This window comes from Pyrus communis, chromosome 12, assembly GCF_963583255.1.
Source record: "Pyrus communis chromosome 12, drPyrComm1.1, whole genome shotgun sequence".
NCBI lineage: Eukaryota > Viridiplantae > Streptophyta > Magnoliopsida > Rosales > Rosaceae > Pyrus > Pyrus communis.
Window position 1 is genome coordinate 15358069 of NC_084814.1, and position 20762 is coordinate 15378830.

A 20762-nucleotide genomic window follows, 5' to 3' on the forward strand; every position below is an offset into this window, starting at 1 on the left:
TATTAGGTGGTGAATATATTAAGGAAATGCATGTGCTGAAACAAAAATTCTGGAGTTTAGCAAACGTGGGACGCTATGACGCTTTATTTATTTATTTATTCTCTTTATACCTACAGACACTCAACATGAAACATAGACATGACATGAATGTCATTTTTTTCGTGTTTGTGTCATTTTAGTGACATACCCGATATCTTAACGGGTCGCGTCGTGTAACACCCATTAAGGTACGGGCAATATGACCTAACCCAAAATCAACTTGTTAATATTATCAGGTAATATGACCTCACACGTTACCCGTTAAAAAAATATTTTTTAAATCAATAAATAATGAAAATGAAGACATAATTTGACCCAAAAACTGAAAAATATAATACCAAATTAGTATATGCATACCACATTGTCACATAAGTATTATTTGCAAAACATAAAACAAAATATTTGTCTTTCAAGTACTACATATCCCAAAATAAGAGCCTAATGAACAAACATTACTACAAATACCAAATGTTCAAGGATATGCAAAATCAAGGAAGTTGCATTTCAAGGTTGAGGAACCTTGCACCTTTTTTTTTTTTTTTTTTTTTTACGTGTTTGGTATTTTTATTTTTAATGTGTTTTATAATTTTTTTTTTTAATCTCACCCTTTACCTATAGAATACTATAAAAATAAATAAAATTTATTTTTTGAATTTATAAACAATATAATACAATAATACATATAAACATATACATATAAACATATACACTATGGCGATTATATTTTAGCGTATGTTTTTTTAGTAGTTTAAAAAGTTAAAATAATCAAAATAATTTACGGGTTACCCGCACGTTACCCTCATGCAAACTTGTTAAAAATCCATTATTAACATGTTCTTATTTTGTGACTTAATAGAGATCCTATTTCTTCTTGTGTAAATAATATAGTTTGTTTCATAGAAAAAAAATTGATTTAGCCACAAAAAGAGAATATTTCTCATCTTGGCATAATTTGGATGGTCAAAAAGGAAGCGCCAGGCGAAAAAAGGACTTGATATGGTAAGATGCGAAAGCTGACAAGCGACAAACTGGCACAAAAAAGTTACCAGCATAAAAAGATTCAGCAGCTATTTAAAATCATAATAGTTTATATTTTAATTTTATGATTTTGTTAAAAAGAGATTTTGATCACATGGCCTAAAAAGGTGGGAAATATTATTTCGGTGGCAGAGAGGATGGTAATATTTAAATAAAGTGAGAGCAGTTGAGCTGTCGCAAGAGAGTGTTGTACTTATTTATACCTTCTATAAACTCACATTTTGAAACGATGAGAGCTTGTAACTTTAGCGGTTAAATGTATTTGTTTGGAATGTGAACCACACATTCCAAAGATACCAGGGGATCTAAGCTGACACCAAATTTTCCCAACCCAACCATAAAAGAAAATTTATCCTAAATCAAGTAGTAAGACAACTGTATTTAATACTTAAGTTGTCACCCGAGTCGTGACAAGAATCATATAAACATTTGTCTCATTTAAGATGCTAAAAAACGTTAAGTATTAGTTGATCGGCCGGCTGGGTCTTAATATTTAAGCAGATTAAGTAAATTTATTATATATTATACTAATAAGCACATATTTATACTTTAAAAAACACATAACCGTATTGGCATGCATAAATTGGAAAAAAAAAAATGACATATAGGTTATAAAGTATTAGAACATATGAAAAACATGGATAACAAGCATATAATAAGTGTTCATCCAAGCATTCAACAAGTCTCTTACATTTTATTGACAAAATAAATACACAAAGAAATTTATTGACTTTCTGTCTAAGTGAGAATCGCAAGCTAGGAGGGTGCCAGAGCAGGTTTAGGCAGGCTAAGCGGATACCTAAGTGGGCTAAGCGGACGTTTAAGTGGGTCTAGGTGCACTTTTTTAATTCTCAAATGCTTAGGAACTAATCGGAGCGATGATCAACCACCTAATGCCTAGGCATCGTTAGGCGGAAATTTTTAGAACAGTGGTCTCATCACTTAGTAGGTATTAAAATCCACAATTCATAAAAAGAGTTAAAATCTACGAATCAAGAGATGATAAATTTGACCTATAGAACCCCTCGGTTAATCACATTTTTTATGAGTAAAGTGGCACATCAAGTAAATCATTGTGACCTATTTGTCTTGTTTTCAAAGGTGGAACCTAGATCCTCTCTATGAGCCTACAGATCAAATGATCTGGATCGTTGAAATTTAATCCAGCAGTTATAATTATTTTAACTTTTAGAGAGGCCTCCTATTTGTAGCTGTTTGATCAAATTTTAACAGTCTGAATCATTTGATCTATAGGCTAAGATTTTTTAGATCCGGAGAGAATGTGGATTCTCAAAGTAGGGCAACAAGCAACTGTTTCTGTGCATGTGTAAATTTACTCGTGGCCTTCCATAATCATGATGGGTTATCATCCACGTTGATGCATCATTTTCTCAATGTTTAATCAACCTAGGATATCTTTTTAATCCTAGATTAGTGCTTCAGTCAAATTTTCAAATCCTGAGTTCGAAGGACGGTGATAAGGTTGATGCACTCATGATTAATCTATGAATCTCTATCATTACCAATCTCAAGAGTTCCCCACTCCCACTCCGGTCTCCCGTGTGATCTAAAAAATTCTTTCATCCGGAAGCCCGAACGACATAGTTGTTTGGCTAAATCAAAGACATATTGAACGGGATTAAAAAGTGTTGAATGAAGAGAGCAATTTGCATTGAACGAATTCACTGTCACGTAAATGTTCCTATTATATCATGTGCCAAATATTATAACTAGGAGGAATAGACCAGAGTTAGATGTTTTCAAGTCCAAATTTTGTGTGTTCAGCTAGAGTTATTTATACGGACACTCTTGATGTTTTCCTTGTTTTAACAAAAACCCCTTGAAGTTTAAAAGATTATACTATCATCCTTTAAGGTTTTAAATTGTTCCACATAATCCATTCTGTTAGGCCATCTCCAACCATCCGGCTAAAGGGCAATAGGGTTAAAAATAACCAGTTTTGACACGAAAACCGTCTTCAACCGAAGATTAAGAGCTTGTAGACTCCACCTGGCCAAAAATCTCAAAACAGGCCAGCGGGCTGGCCAAGATCAGCCAGCCAGCCAACGGGCTCTCTGATTGCTTTCTGCATACTTTTCTCTTCTCTTTGTATATCTGAAGAAAATCCATTGCAAAACAACCAAAGTTAAAACTACCAATTAATCCGATTTCTTGATCCATGAACCTAAACCATCATAGAAATTAACCCACAACCCAAAAGTTCGAAGAAAATTGAAAATTATGGTAAAAATTAGAGCAGGGTAAGTTAAAAAATACCTCGAATTTGTCGTTCATGTTGCGATACTCTTGACGAAGCTTGTGCTGCCAATCTCTCAATTGCTGCTGTGGATTTGGCTTTGGCTTGATTATGTTCATCACCCACTCCATATTTTTTTATTATAATTTTTGAATTTGAAAAGTTGGGGTTTCTGATTGATGGTGAGGAACTCAATTCTGCGATGCTTTGCTTGATTTTGAAGCGAGGACGAGGAGGACGATGATCAAACTCAAAATTATTAAAATTAAATTGTGAAAATGGAGAAAGGCAAAACCTATCTGGGTTTTTTTTAGCTTTTGAGGATGAGTTTACACTTTACGGACAACGATGGAACATGTTTTGTTTAAAGCCCATACGCCCTTAATATTCTTTGGGTCCGTGTGGCCCGTTTAATATTAATTGGCGTGGATCAAGTGACTACAGCCCAAAATAATTTGTAAACACAGGATTTTTTATTTTAAGTTGTAGTTTTTAAATTAAAAATAATAAATTATGTTTGTCCTTATGATCCTTTGGCCCCTTCGGTTGGAGATGGTTTTTCGTCACAGGACTATGTTTGGCCTATGACCCTCTGGCCCCTCAATCGGAGATGGTAAGAAATATGGTCTAACATTGTTCATTAAAATATTAATTTATTGGAGGGATATAGGATTAAAACGAGCCATCTAGCTCTCATTCGGTTCGATATGGCCTTAATTTCCCATCCATAAACTGTCGATGGTGTCATAAATTTTCTCTAAATGACAAACCAAATTGGAATGATTTGAGGGTTGGAAGTCGACTTCGTAAGTATAATTTGGGCGATGAAGAGAAATCCTTGAGTTTCAAAGAGATCAAGATCATACGCAGGCGTGCTTAATAGCGTGAAAAGGGTCTCGGTTAGCAATCATTCGATAAGTTATGGACTATAGTGAAGGAAGATGCTAGCATCAATCGTGCATAACCACGTAATCCTGACACCACTCTTATAGAGTAAAAGTGTAAACTGCGACATAAATAATAATCGGTGCTACCTATTCATATGCATTGAATAATCATTTTCCTTTTCCCCAACGGCACTTGAAGAGTATCTTTACGCCGATAATGCTTCTGGGGCCATCCCCAAAAACAAACATAGAATACAACTTACAATCATGATGTTTCACATAATGTTCATGGAATTGCCATTCAAAACCCCATCGAAAGAAGCATCAAACAAACAGGACATCACTCCCACTCAATTGTTGATGGGGGCTTTGACGTAATGTCTTGAACTATTCTGTTTACACCCCGGACACTATTGCAAATCTTTCGGGACACATCATCAAGGAACTTATGTTCAAAATAGTACCTGAAATTTTCAAATGGTATTCCGTATCATCAGGGAACTTATGACATCAACAACTGATGCTAGCATGCCTAACGACTTAGAGAATATAACCAACAAACATAAAAGTAAGAAATGATAAATAACACAATATTGGCACAATTGAGAGCGTACCAGTCAGCTGTCATCCCATCTTGACTTGTTACAGCTCTGAGGGCAACAACGTGAGAATGTGTTCTTTGATCGCCCTGAACCCCAACTGATCTTACAGGCAAAAACACCGCAAATGCTTGCCAGATTGTATCGTACAACCCAGCATCTTTGATTGATTCTATGAAAATCTCATCAACCTAAAAATAAGTAAACAAAGAAAAATGTGACCCACAAATATTAGAAAACCAAAGCAGTCAAGCATTTAACTCCAACGATAAGCAAATATACCTGGCGGAGGATATCCAAGGCATTGCCTTGTGTTACATCACCCAAGACTCGTACTGCAAGGCCAGGGCCAGGAAATGGATGGCGCTTTAGAAATCCCTGAGGAACATCTAAGATCCTCCCTAATTCGCGAACCTTTATATGTCAGGGAAAGAAAGACGACAAAATCAATATATGTGCACCAAAGGAAGATTAAAGCATAGCATATGCAATTATAGTAGGAAGGTGGAAGCTGAAACCTCATCCTTGAATAAAAGTTTAAGAGGCTCAATGAGCTTCAGTTTCATGTCTTTGGGAAGCCCTCCAACGTTGTGATGGCTCTTGATGGTGTGGGAGTGGGTCCTTCCACTTCCAGGTGGTGGGCAAGATTCAATCACGTCCGGATACAGGGTCCCTTGGACCAAGTAAGTAGGCCTCTTCCCTAATTTTTGCTCCAAATCATGTGCAAAAGCGTCGAAAATGCAAATGAACTCCTTTCCAATCATTTTCCTTTTCGTCTCAGGATCAACAACGCCTTTAAGCTTACTAAGAAATTGTTCTGTGGCATCCACACAAGTAACAGGCAAATGAAGATCTTTTTCAAAGGTTTCCATCACACGTTCTCTCTCCTTAAATCTACACAAAGAAGAAAGTTTTATTAGGGAAACACAGAACATACAATTGAAGTCTACAGCAACCACAAAGTGTTAAGACTTCCATGTGGTTAAACTGCTTCTGCTCTCACCTCAATAAACCATTGTCAACAAAGATACAATGAAGCCTATCGCCAATTGCCTTATGAACAAGAGTTGCGGCAACTGTGGAATCCACACCTCCTGATAATGCGCATATGACATGATCTTCAGTCCCTACTGTGCTTTTAATCACTTTTATTTCTTCATCCAATACATTTTCCATACTCCATCCTGCACTGACTTGACAAATATCAAACAAAAAGTATCGAAGTGTCTCCATCCCTTCAGGCGAATGTGTCACCTACAAAGGATTTTCAAATCTCATTCACTGAAGCAACTTTAAATTGCCAATAACATTTGAAATTTCCACCGAAAATACTCAAATTTTCAAATGCTAGTACATACAAGAATGACAATAGGCATCCAAGAGCAGTTACTCTTAACATTTCCTATCACATTTTATCCCAGAAGATGACTAAGTTCCAAACAAAACGGACTCCTAAAAAATTGATATTTTTTTATAACAATCCAAATGAATGAAAAAGGATTTTATTATAGAGGAAAGCCATTCGTTTAAAGCAACTTACGAAACTTTGCATCAGAGTTTCGTAATTTATTTTGACAAGATAACAAAGATAGTTACTGACGATAGTTAATGACGAAATTTATTTTGATGCTACGCCAAGACAAGCATAGCCATTCCACAATAACCAAATCTGTAAAGCCCAGTTTAAAAGCATACCTAAAATCAATAATCCTAAAAAAAAAACCGATTGACACAAATTTTTATAATTAACATAATCTAAGAACACTAAATTTAATGTACCGACAATGGAAAGCGTTCAATTTCTTATTACCAAATGATGACTAACACCAAAAGGATTCAATGAAATAATAACATAACCATTCCAGCATCATACACCAAATTTCCAAATCAAATAACTATCCAAAAACCAATTAAATCAAAAATTCAAACCAAACCCAATTACCTCTGGGTGGTACTGCAACCCATAGAACCTCCTGGCCGGGCTCTCAATTGCAGCGACCGATCCCTGCTGGCTCCGCGCCACGACCTCAAAACCTTCCGGCAGTTTTACCACCTCATCCCCGTGGCTCATCCAAACCACCTGTTTATCCCCAACCTTCTTGGACCCAAAAATCCCAGAGCTCCTCTCCACCTCAATCTCCATCCTCCCATACTCCTGCTTCTCCCCAACCTTAACCACTCCACCGAGCCTCTGCACAATCAACTGAAGCCCGTAGCAGACGCCGAGCACGAACACGCCGTTGGCCTCGGCCCACTCGGTGAACCCAGCCGGGAAGCTGGGGGAGTCCAGGGTGTGGACCGAGTGGGGCCCGCCAGAGAGGATTACGACGCGGGGGTTGAGGTCGGTGATGGATTTGAGAGGGCTTGTGCCGGAGATGCAGACGGAGAAGACGGAGAGAGATCGAATTCGGCGGGTGATGAGGTGGGTGTATTGGGAGCCATAGTCGAGAATCAGGACCAGCTCCGATTTCACGGCTTTTGGGTCCATGGATTTGGCGGCGGTGGATAGGTGCCTAGGGTTTATACAGAGGTGTGGGTTTCGGAGGTTTGAGTGTGATTGGCTGTGCTTAGGTTGGAGGGTAGGGTTTAAGGAAATGGGAAATTAGGGTTTTTGTGGGAGAGAGAACCACGCCCTCGAAATGTTTGGCGGGAAGTTGGGCTTCGTTACGATTTTTTTTTTTATTGTGATGGAATACGGGTATAACATTATATGTTTTTATGTAAATGATAATGAATTTTATTTTTTAAAATTATTAACTTTTTAAAATATATATTATACTATTTGTATAGTAATTGTCAAATCTCTCCTTGGTTACTAATCCTACTCTCTTTTTTTTTTTTTCTTTTTTTCTCCTTTTCTTTTGAGTAATGATAGTGGCGTTTTTATTTGTTACGAGACAATATTTCCACTATTCTAATTTATGAGAAATAAGGTTTGAAGTCTCATGCATAACTCCCACTCCACTATCTATTCTAATTTGGTTTCTAATGCATGGAACAACAACACTTGTCATTTTTCTACTGAAAGTAACTACAATTCGAGGGACCCATAGAAAAATGGTTTAATATATAAAAGGGGTCACTTGCTTGTCCCGGAGTTCATACTTAATTACCTCAAATTCCTAACAGCTCTTATGGATGCGTTGCATTCTTGTTTTCTGTCCACAATTTCCACTCGTAAAAATCTCATTCCAAACACAAGAAAATCACAACCTCCAAAGAGCACTAGTTCTCCATCCTTGCTGCTAGCAATAACAAGAAAAGATCATGATTGTCATGACGATATTGCTCCAAGTACAGGTACTAAACGATGTGCGATGATCTTGAAAACTCTGGATGACTTCATAAACAACTACTTAGAGCCACCAACTCTCCGGCCTTCAGTTGACCCGAGGCTCGTGCTCTCGGACAACTATGCTCCTGTAACCAAAGAGCTTCCCCCAACTGAGTGCGAGCTGATACAAGTCCCCCTACCACAGTGCCTTGACGATGCCTACATTCGCAATGGCCCCCACCCACTGTACCTTCCCCAAGGGCAGCCTTACCACCATTTTGAAGGGGATGGCATGCTTCACTCCATCAAGATCTCCCAAGGCCGAGCAACACTTTGCAGCCGCTACGTCAAGACCTATAAATATACCACATAGCGCAAAACTGGTTATCCATTCTTTCCCAGCATCTTCTCTAGCTTCAACGACCTTCTTGCCTCTACCATGCGCGCAGGTCTCTTCGCTTCCCAAATCATTACTGGTCAGCTCAATCCTGCAAATGGTTCTGGTGTCGCAAACACTAGTTTAGCTTTGTTTGGCAATCGTCTCTATGCGCTTTTCGAGGTTGACCTCCCTTACGCTGTGAGTTTGACATTGAACGGAGATATTCAAGCCCTGGGGCGCTGTGATTTTAATGGGAAACTCTCCGCGAGCATGATAGCTCATCCGAAGATAAACCCAGAAACAGGCGAGACCTTTGCTTTTCGCTTCAGCGCGGTGCGTCCATTCCTCACCTATTTTCGCTTTGATGCAGATGGGACACAGCACTCGAACGTGCCCATATTCTCTATGCGTCGACCATCTATCTGTAAACTTTAATAAAACCTAGGGTTAATGCTACAAGGTTTTGGCGACATGCACACGTGGTATTTTTACGAACCGGTGTTAGTAATAGTTCAGGATTTTACCTGAAGAAGCCATTACACAGATTGAAGCCTCTTACTTTGATCTTCTACTCAATGGAAACCTTATGTTCTCTTCTAGTAATGGATCTAGATTTTATCTCAGAAAATGGAACCAACTTTCGTGCAGGGACCAAGTATATATAGACATCTACAAACATCTCATCATAACTGCCTCCTCCCATTAAGGATGGTAGTTTGATAACTGCAAGCATTACGCTTGTCTTTCGATCATGGTGTGTTTCTCTACTTCATCACATAATCCTTATGGTCCTACATTATAGGAGATTCAATTAACCAAGTCATTAACTCCTAACTGAACTCTAGTGTCTGATATGGATAATTAACCTTAATTATAATTAGTAAAATCCAAATAAGTTCCAACATTCTCCCACTTTGGATTATACTAATTATATATGTATAATTATCATATCCCTTCAATAGAGTTCAATTCCTTAGTGATCACATGAGTTAATACATAGTCAAATTGTCTCCTTACACATCAGTCACGATCAGCTTGTAAAATCGAACTCCAGAAAATCTTGCATAACATCTTAATGCAAGCACTCTGAAATCACAATTTTCTTTACTTATCACACATGATGAAATATTCACATTTTGAAGAATGATAGCTCGTCCTCATGCTCCCACTTAATCACCCTCTTTCATTCTCAGTCTTGGCATTCAATTGCCTCCTTGATATTTATAGTATATATTTGTATATACATATAAATTATAAGCAAAATCCCATAAACCATAATCAGCAAACTTAATCAATGCAGTAAACATATGTTCACATCAGTTCATACATGACAAAGCAACTTAAAAACATGAAATTATGAACTGGAAAGTCTGAAAAGACATACTAACTTTCACTCCCACATTTCTGTTGATTCAAAGGATTCCAAGATTCCCATGTTCGCCACATGCCCTTTGAAAACTCCCACTGATAAAGGTTTTGTAAGAGGATCAGCTACCATCAAGGTTGTATCAATATGTTCAATAGATACAACACCTGCTCGAACATTATCTTTGACTGACAGATATTTCACATCCATCAATCGAGTAGCTGAAGACCTCTTATTGTTCTTGGAATATAGCACAGCTGAATTATTATCACAGTAGATCAATAAAGGTCTTGGTACTATGTCAACAACCTTTAAGAATGAAATCATATTTTTCAGCAACATTCCTTGTTCCATGGCTTCGAAACAAGCTATATATTCTGCTTGCATTGTGGACGTTGCAAGTGTCTTTTGTTTTGCACTCCTCCATGATACTGCCCTTCCTGCCAAGAAAAATATGTATCCACTGGTGGATTTTCGATCATCTTGACATCCTGCAAAATCAGAATTTGTATACCCAAACAGGTCTAGATTATCAACTCTCTTATACACAAGCTTGTAAGTCTTGGTTCTTTGCAGATACCTCATCACCTTTTTAGCTGCTACCCAATGTTGTTCCCCAGGATTGGATTGAAATCTCCCCAAAACACTGATTGAGAATGCTATATCAGGTCTTGTGCACACCTGAATGTACATTAACCTCCCCACAAGTGATGCATACGGTTTATTTTGCATATTTTCCCTTTCCAGATTGTTTTTGGGACATTGATCTTTGTTGAGTCTGTCTCTCTTTCCCATTGGTACTTCTCCTTTCAAGCAACCTTGCATGTTGAATCTCTTCAATACTTTATCTATGAAAGATCTCTGCGACAGTCCCAAAAGCTTTCTTTTCCTGTCCCTGGTTATTTCTATGCCAAGGACAAATGATGCTTCACCTAAGTCTTTCATATCAAAAGTCTTGGTAAGCAATCCTTTGGTCTCCTTCAACAGATTCATATCGTTGCTAGCAAGAAGAATGTCATTGACATACAGTACAAGAAATATGAATCTTGAACCACATACCTTTATATATATGCAATCATCAGCTTTATTCTCTATAAAACCAAAAGTTGTTACCTTATCATCGAACTTTAAAAACCATTGTCTCGATGCTTGTTTCAATCCATAAATGGATTTTTCTAACTTGCAGACCATTCCCTCATTCTCTTCTTCAATAAAACTAAGTGGTTGGTGCATGTATATGTCCTCTTGTAATTCACCATTCAAGAAAGTCGTCTTTACGTCCATTTGATGAAGTTCTAGATCATAATGCGCCACTAGATATAGTAATATTCTTAGTGAATCTTTTGATGACACAAGAGAAAATGTATCAGTATAGTCTACCCCTTCAACTTAGGTGAACCCCTTGGCCACGAGTCTCGCCTTATGTCTCTCTATGTTGTCATTTGAGTCCTTTTTAGTCTTGCACACCCATTTACATGCAATCGGCTTTATATTTGCATTCGATTCTACCAACTTCCAAACTGAGTTTTTACTCAATGAATCCATTTCCTCTCTCATTGCTTCCTGCCAAAACTCAGTTTTGTTCCTGTTAATGGCTTGATCAAATGTCAATGGATCATCATCACAACCTTCTTCATGTTCCACTTCATGTAAGTACAACAAAAAAATCATTTGGAATAGCTAATTGTCTTGCTCTCTGAGACACTCTTCTTGGAACTTCAGTGACTTGACTGCTACTCACATCACTTAGTTGTTCAACTGCAGGTGTTTAAGGTTGCGGAGCATTCACAGTAGTAGTTATCTCACTATCCAAAATTTGTTGTACTGGCATTGGTTACACATCCACTACGATTTCTGAAGAAACTTGGTTTGATAATTGCGTTGGTGGCACCACAAACATTTCCTCCTCAAAAGCCACATCTCTTTCATGCAAACAACTTTGATTATTATCATCTTCAAGGAATTTCGTATTATTTGTCTCAAAGAATCTTGTGAATAAAGTGGGAGAGTAGAACTTGTACCCCTTCGATTTCTCTGGAAAACCAACGAAGTTGCAACTCACAATCCTTGAGTCCAACTTTTTCTCTGCAGGGTTGTACATTCTTGCTTCTACCTTGCAACCCCAAACATTTAGATGATTTCAACTAGGTTTCCTCGTAGTCCACATCTCAAATGGAGTCTTCTCTGCGGCTTTACTTGGGACTCTATTGAGAATATAATTTGCCATTTTTAACGCTTCACCCCAAAGAAACATTGGCAGACTTGTTCTACTCATCATGCATCGAACCATTTCTTTTAAACTCCGATTTCTTCTCTCAGCAACACATTCTGGTGAGGTGTACTAGGAGTGATGTACTGAGCTTGTATGCCACATTCTTCCAAAAACAAAGCCAAGGGACCCTTTTGTTGGCCTTCTTCTATGTACCTGCCATAGTACTCCCCTCCCCTATCGGATCTCAAGATTTTAATTTTCATGTCTAATTGGTTTTCAACCTTCGTTTTAAAGATTTTGAAACACTCTAAAACTCTTGACTTTTCTGGAATTAAAAACACATAACCATATCTTGAAAAATCATCTATAAAAGTCACAAAATAGACATTTTTTTCATATAGTTTGAACTGAAAAGGGACCACACACATCGCAATGGATTATCTCTAACAAGTTTTGATTATGTTCGCACTAAATTTCCTTTTATTTGTTAATTTGCCCTTATAACAATCAATGCAGTCATGAAGTTTGGTAAAATTCAAATTCGGCAGTATATTATCTTTGACCAATCTCTCCAATCTTTTCTTAGATATATGTCCCAATCTCCTATGCCAAAGCATAGTTGATTGTTCATCCAATAAAGGTATTTTAGTATGTGTTACAGTGTCAACAACTAAACAATTTGGAACCACACAAACATCACAGAATAACTGCCAAAGATCACTCTTTAAAACGCAAACACCAAGAACATTGTTCAAGTTGTTTTTCTCATAAATCCTGATGCTTTTATCGTCACCAATGAAAGAGAAACCAGACTTTACAAGTTTTGATGCAGAAATTAAACTTCTTCGTAAGGAAGGTACATAGAGTACATCTACTAACTTTAAAATAAAACTACTGGATAAACTAAGCTTCAGTGTGCCTAGCGCCTCCATTGCAACTTTATTTCCATTCCTAACATGCACTTGAAAAACTTCATTTTTTGTTGTAATCCTTCTTGTGAAACCCTGTAGGGAATTGGTGATGTGCACCGAGCAGCCAGTGTCAAACCACCAAGTATTTGGAGGAGCTTCAACAAGATTTAACTCAAAACAAACAAAAACATTTTCAATTTTAATACCTTTCTTGTTAGCCCATTTGATGTATTTGTCATACTCCATTTTCATGTGACCATACTTCTTACAGAAATAGCACTTAATGTTTTCAACATTCACCTTAAAAGCTTGAGATCCTTTGGAAGAGGACGGAGTACCAATGGCATGAGATTTAGATAAGTTATAGGGCTTGTATTTCTTACCAAAATACACCAAAGGCTTCTTCCAATTGTCTACTTGAACAAAGTTCACCACATCAGCCTTGCCCTTTTTGATTATGTTCTCTTCATTCACACATATTGATTTCATCTCATCCAGTGCCCATTTTTCCTTCTGTGTGTTATAGGAGATCTTAAGCTGCTCAAAAGATTCAGGCAGAGAATTGAGAGCCATGTGTACGACAAAGGTTTCATCCACAAGGACATCCAAATCCTTCAGCTTTTCTACTGCACTAACCATCTTCAAGATATGCTCTCTCACACTCCCATTTCCATCAAATTTCAATGAAGTCATAATGGTCATGAGATTTCCCATTTCAGCTTTCTCAGACATTTTGAACTTGGCTCTCGGCTTCAAGGAAATCCTTTGCATTGTTGCTGTCTGGTATGCCACCTCTAATAGTCTCACTCATGGACCTTTTCATAACCATAAGTGATATCCTGTTAGCCTTGTGCCACCTCTCGAACATGAGCCTTTTTTCAGTAGTGCTAGTGTTAGTCACTGCAGCAGGTTGAGTCTCCCTAAGTGCCAAATCCAAATCCATCAGCCCCAGCATTATTTCCACATCCTGACGCCATTTCTTGTAATTGCCCCCGTTCAATGGTTCAATGGATGAGAAATTAAGAGAACTAGGATTCGCTGAACAAGCCATTAACATTTGTTAACCATATTATCAAATGAGAATATATTTCACACAGTATAACAACACACTTTTGAGCAAGAGTCATTATTTGTCATTCATGCATTCAATGCATTATCTATATGACAATTTTATTAGAAAATTGAATTACAACAATCCTTAAGTCTTTGAACAAAACGATGGTTGGTTCAATCTTCCACTGAGAATTTCACACACTAATTCAAGATTTGAACCATTTAATTATTTCTTTCTTTGAAAAGAAATAGAAACATGTTATAAACCAAGAATCACAATTTGATATCACCTTCAAGGAACAATATTTCATAAAAGACTCACTTTGATGAGTATTTTCAAACAATTGATTCAAAGATATCCCATATATGATTATCAATCACAGTTTGAGTTCTCCTTGTAAGGCTCGCTGCAAAACAAATATTGAAGAAGCCAACATATATAGATACACATACACAATGCAGTCATGTCATATGAAAAGAAAAACCACAACCAACTAGGTTGGCTCTGATACCAAATGTAAACTTTAATAAAACCTAGGGTTAATGCTACAAGGTTTTGGCGACATGCACATATGGTATTTTTACGAACCGGTGTTAGTAATAGTTCAGGATTTTACCTGAAGAAGCCATTACACAGATTGAAGCCTCTTACTTTACTTTGTCTCATTTAGATCCCCGTACCGTTCAGGTTGAAATTGAAGTGCAGCGCATATTAAATCTCCAGAGCATAGCTCAGAGCATGCCAGATGCTTTCACTGATCTAATGCGTGTGACAAGATCACATATTCCAACTGCTAATACGCCTGCAAAGATGGATGTTCCAAATGTATGACGGACTACCCTCCTAGAAGCCTGGGATGCCAACTTTGGTGATCCACATACATTAGTGGCTAGCCAATCATCTGCCCATACACAAAAGCATGGTAGACCTCTTGGTTCAAATGATTCATACCCCCAGAAGAGGAAAACCATGGCACAAGGTCTCAAAGAGACTACCGTGAATCCGATTATCGCTTACTCATTCTATCCAACTCATGAGAAAATTCTAAATTATGGAAACGTCCTTGAAGAGACAAATTATCCTCCCTAGAATCGTGAGATTTCGGTCTACTATGCTAGCTTAGATGATATGTGGCGTAGAAATGAGATGATTATCGACGATGCATTAGCATTTGCAGTAGCTACTGAGATCATGTTGAGCGATGACATTGAACCGCGTTCCGTTGATGAATGTTGACGTAGAACTAATTGGTCAAACTGGAAACAAGCAATCCAAGTTGAACTCAATTCGCTTGCAAAACGTAAGGTGTTTGGACTTGTAACTCATACTCCTCCACATATGAAGCCCGTTGGTTACAAGTGGGTTTTCATTCGGAAGCGTAATAAGAAGAACGAAATTATGCGTTACAAAGCTCATCTTGCTGCACAAGGCTTCTCACTTCGCCCCGGGATTGACTATAACGAAACTTATTCACCCGTTATGGATGTTATTACTTTTCGTTACCTTATCAATTTAGTAGTTTCCGAAAAAACTGGATATGCAGCTGATGGACGTAGTAACCGCGTATCTCTATAGGGATCTTGATATGGAAATTTATATGAAAGTTCCCGAAAGACTTACATTGGCTGGTTCAAATATTTCCAAACCCCGAAACACGCTCTCAATTCGGCTGAGGCGTTCACTCTACGGTTTGAAATAATCTAGAAGAATATGGTATAACCGTTTGAGTGAGCATTTGACTAGTCAAGGATATGTGAACAACAAACTATGCCCTTGTGTGTTCATTAAGAAGTCACATTCCAAATTTACGATTGTTGCAATATATGTCGATGACATAAATCTTATTGGAACTCCTGAAGAGCTCGTGAGAACTATCACGCACCTGAAGTCAGAATTTGAGATGAAAGATTTAGGTAAGACTCAATACTATCCCGGTCTCGAGATAGAGCATTGTTCAGATGGAATCCTAGTACATCAATCGAACTACACCCAGAAGGTGTTACGCCGTTTTAATGAGGATAAAGCGAAGCCTTCGAGTACTTCTATGGTCGTTCGATCACTAGATGCAAAACGAGATCCATTCTGTCTGAATGAGGATGATCAAGAGATTTTGGAGCCTAAAGTTCCTTATCTAAGTGTGATAGGCACTTTATTGTACTTAGCTCAATGTACTAGACCTGACATCTCATTCGCTGTTAATCTTTTGGCAACATACAGTAATGCACCTACACGCAGACACTGGACTGGCGTGAAGGACATCTTTCGTTACCTTAAAGATACTAGGGATTTGGGTTTGTTTTATTCCTTCGAATCCTCTAATGATGTCGCACATTCTACTTCTCGAGTCAATTCTTGCCTTGCTGGTTATGCCGACACAGGATACTTATCTGATCAGCACAAGGCGCGTTCTCAAACGGGTTATATCTTTACTGATGGAGGCACCGCAATCTCTTGAAGGTCAACTAAACATACTAGTTGCCACTTCGTATAACCATGTTGAAATTCTCGCCTTACATGAAGCAACTCAAGAATGTTTTTGGTTAAGAGCAGTAGTGGACCATATTTCTTTATCCCACCATTAATGCCTTGATATGATTTTTAAAGACAACGCAACTTGCATCGATCAGCTCAAGAAGGGTTACATCAAATGAGACAACACCAAGCACATTGCGCCGAAGATTTTCTTTACACATCAACAACAAGAGCATCAGAAGATTGAAGTCACGCAAATCCGTTCACAAGACAATCTGGCTGATCTCTTCACCAAATTACTGCCGAAGATGACGTTTCCAAAGCTTGTTCATGGAATTGGTATGCGTAAACTTTTTGAGTTGTAACTTTGCTATTTCTCTTTTGGAACTATGTCAAACTCAGGGGGAGTATCCTATAGATACTTGCTTGATCTTAATGTACTCTTTTTCCCTATGATTAGGAGCATTTTTCTCATTGGGTTTTTGTTACCTAACTAGGTTTTAACGAGGCACCTACCTTGGGTTGGTCATATCCCTAAATGACGTCATGTAGACGTTTCTTTGACTTTGTATTTCTCATACATTTTTCCTTAAACTATGAATTTTGTCCCTCCTCGGGCTTTTGCCATAGCCTTAGGGTTATTTAGTGAGACTTACTACTTATGCAAGTTCCTACCTTATTGAGAATAAGCGTTGTTCCTTGGATTCAGTGCCGATGAGTTGACTTCCTCAACTTCTGCATGATTTTAAATCTACCTTGAGTATTTAGAGCAGTTCCACCGGGGAACTGATAGGCCGACACCCAACCAAAAAAATGGCCCGGCACCCAGGCTTTCCCCTCCAACCCAGCAGATAGGCTGGCACTCAGCCTAAGCCAGGCAAGAGACTGGCTCAAAATCGACAGACCCAGATGCTGGGCTATCTGACATCAGCCGGGCCAACCGTGACAACCTCCGATTCCGACAAAACAACGATAAATAAACCCAGAAAGCAACCCGGCAAACCAAGAAAAACCCATATCACAATTTGCAATACCAAGCTTAAGAAATTAATTTTCTGAAAATTTGGATAGAAAAAGGCCATTTCTAATAAAACCCATGAGGAAAAACTGGTTTTCGTGAGATTTGTTGGCTGTTTGGTTGATTTTCTGGGAAAAACCAGCTGAGGATGGAAAAGGTGGGCCGAGGAACCTTACTGCTGCTGCGGTGTTTCATTTTTCTGTGGGGAAGACCGGAAGAGTTCCTTAAATCCGAATGGGGAGAGAGAGAAAGAGAGAGAGAGAGAGAATGTGAGAGAGATGCAGAGGGAAGTTCCAGGGAGCGACGCGACATGGTGAGGTTTTGAGGGGGAGTGGGAGTGATGAATTGGGGTTTAATAAAATTGATAATATTTTAATAAATGAAATTATTATTTTATAATAAAAATTAATAATATTTTATTAAAATTGACTAGGCTATTAAGTTTTAAGGGTGGAGATGCTCTTGGCCTATTACTGTTCATTGAGGTCTATCACTGTTCACTGAGTGGATAAATGCGCTGGGTGCTAGCGCAAAGTCTTTAGGGGTGGAATTGCTCTTACACACTCAAGGAGGAGTGTTCTAAACATTCCTAGTTTAAGTATAATCGTGTAAGTCCTAGATTATATTTGATTCTAGTTATCCTTTCCTATTGCAACTTGTATTCCTTGGGGATGAAGGAATATCTTCTCTCCCTTTACTACTATAAATAAAGGCATAATGTAGGAGGGATAACAACACACACATTCCCCTACAATTCAACAAACACATATCTCTCTTCTTCTTGCCGTCGGCCCTCTCTTCTTGTCAGATAAAATAGACCACAACAAAATATACTAATTGTAACATTTTTAACACTAAAGGAATATATTTAAAAATAAAAAATATTTTATTATTGAAATAATTAATGATGTTATTAATACCCAAGGACCTTGATAAAAAATTGAAAAGAAATAAGGTTTTAATCAATGGAGTAACAAAATGAGGGATGAGAACCTAATTTCTCCTATAAAAAAAAGGAAAACTAATGAAAAGGGCTTCAAAACTTTAAGTTTTAATCAAAAACCACCTAATAACTTTATTTAATGATAAGGACAAGAGATTAAAAAGAAGAAAAACATAAACTAATCCAACCAAAGCGCATGCAACGCACGCCAAGCAATTCATCAGAGTTAGAACCGAAAAGAACCACGTGTAGTCTGTAGTGCAAAAGCTCATCACCTTCTTCAACCTTTTCTCTCTCTCTCTTTACCCGTCCATATTCATCCATTTCCAAGGGACTTGCTTCATTAAATTTAGATAAAAGTTAGAAAATGGTGGGTTACAATACCAAATGAGGCGACTTGCTTCATTAATTTTGGTAGACATAGATGCCTATGCCATCTTCTTCTCGAGTAGTCCAACGCCAATGTCAGCATCTAAAACTGTAACAAATTCTGCTAAAGTTGTTCTTGTGACTCTCTCAAACTCGTATCTCGGTGGGTTTACAAGGGGTGGCCTAGGTTTAATTTGGTCTAGGTTATGGGCAACCAAAACTGATGTGGGTATTTTTGTATGCATAAATGGAGAGAGAAGGTTGAAGAAGGTGAATAGGAAAGAGGAGGGGAAGAGATGACTCAATTTGTGTGGAAAAAAAAAAATTAAAGGAAAGTTAAATAAATTGATTGAGAGGAATGTCAAATAACAAACACGAATGTGATAGTACTAGTTACGAAATAATGATAGTATTAGTGTTCGGTTTAAAAAATAGTCAGTGTTTAGTTTACGAACTAGTGATAGTACTAGTGTTCCTTTTAAGAAATAGTCAGTGTTTAGTTTACGAAACAGTGATAGTACTAGTGTTCCGTTTAGTTTACGAAATAGTGATAGTACTTGTGTTCGTTTGATAAATAGTCAGTGTTTAGTTTACGAAATAGTGATAGTAGTAGTGTTCCGTTTAAGAAATAATCAGTGTTTAGTTTACGAAAAAGTGATAGTAATAGTGTTCGTTTGATAAATAGTCAGTGTTTAGTTTACAAAATAGTGATAGTACTAGTGTACGGTTTGATAAATAGTCAGTGTTTAGTTTACGAAACAGTGATAGTACTAGTGTTCCGTTTAAGAAATAGTCAGTGTTTAGTTTACGAAATAGTGACAGTACTCGTGTTCAATTTATGAAATAGTGATAGTACTAATACTCAGTTTAAGATATAGTCAGTGTTTAATTTAATAAATAGTGTTCATTTTAAGAAGTAGTCAATGTTTAGTTAAGAAATAGTAATAGTGCTAGTATTCGTAAAACTGAAAAATTACGAATTTTCTTTATTTTTGGTCTTATAGTATTATTACTTAATTTGTTCTAAAAAAAATTACAATTTTTTATTTATTTTTAATCTTGGAATATTATTACTTAATTTGTTTTAAGAAAATTACGAAACAATGGTCAAATTTAAAAAATAAAAAAAGTATATTGTTTATTGAGTAAGAGTTGAAGAAGAGTGGGGAGTGGTGAAATGAGAGAGGAGAAAGAAGAGAAAAAGTTGACGTGGAATGGTGATTTAACAGAGAAAATTAATAGACTATGTGAAAGAGTGGGGGGGGAGAGGGAGAGACAGAGAGAGAGAAAGAGATTAAGGACGATGGGCGTAGTGAGTGTGCGTGAGTGATGTGACGTGCGAGACTCGGTGCGTCAGTTTTTACTTTTTGGTTTTTTTTTTTTTTTTTAATTCTTACGTTAAATTGTTGTCCTTTATATTAAAATTTAAGTCCTTTTAATTAAAGTTTAAGATCTTTTTATTAAATAAAGTTAGTGGATGATTTTTGGTTAATGAAAAGTTTAAAGAATCCCTTTTCAATAAAGTTCCGAAAAAAATAAGTAGTCCATCAACACTTGAGTAATAATCTAATTACCAACAACCACTTCATTTAGTTTACAAAATTTGATTTCCCTAGCAATTATCCATATTAGATATCAACCCTAGAACAAAACCGACGGCACTAGCTGACATTGGCTTGCATTCATTCAGTAAAATCTCAAATGATGGAATATATTGAACAATGACTATAAAATCTAGTAGTTGAGATGTTTTGAGTTAGGAACAAAAAATTTGTGCACTTTAGGAAAAGCGGTACTCGGAGAGCGAGGAATCAAACACATAAACTCATTGCAAGGGTGAATGCGCTCAATTTCTTGAACTACTACTCTCTTGCACTCTAGAGAAATTGAAGAAACTAGTTAAAACCGACTGTCATTAGTACTTGAATTTCAAAGGAATTAAGT

The 20762-nt window shown here is 37.3% G+C and overlaps 1 protein-coding gene and 1 pseudogene across 1 annotated transcript; one reads left to right on the forward strand and one right to left on the reverse strand.

The window, feature by feature from the left end:
• Positions 1–4442: 4442 nt before the first annotated feature.
• LOC137710771 (uncharacterized) lies at positions 4443–7410 on the reverse strand. Its single transcript, XM_068449895.1, has 6 exons — positions 6763–7410; positions 5824–6074; positions 5339–5714; positions 5103–5234; positions 4836–5011; positions 4443–4685 (listed from the first exon to the last, which is right to left on the reverse strand). Exons 1-6 carry the CDS (start codon positions 7306–7308, stop codon positions 4562–4564), a joined length of 1605 nt encoding a protein of 534 aa, XP_068305996.1. The 5' UTR covers positions 7309–7410; the 3' UTR covers positions 4443–4561.
• Positions 7411–7954: 544 nt separating this feature from the next.
• Positions 7955–8908, forward strand: LOC137710061 (probable carotenoid cleavage dioxygenase 4, chloroplastic; annotated as a pseudogene).
• Positions 8909–20762: the final 11854 nt, after the last annotated feature.

Bases quoted from the DNA above. Each gene is read 5' to 3' on its own strand.
- LOC137710771 (XM_068449895.1), bottom strand. From the start codon at position 7,308: ATGGACCCAAAAGCCGTGAAATCGGAGCTGGTCCTGATTCTCGACTAT. The intron at 5,235-5,338 runs GTTTCAGCTTCC...TGACATATAAAG, and splicing joins AACTTTTATTCAAGGATGAG to GTTCGCGAATTAGGGAGGAT. The intron at 5,012-5,102 runs GTATATTTGCTT...ACTTATTTTTAG, and splicing joins CCTTGGATATCCTCCGCCAG to GTTGATGAGATTTTCATAGA.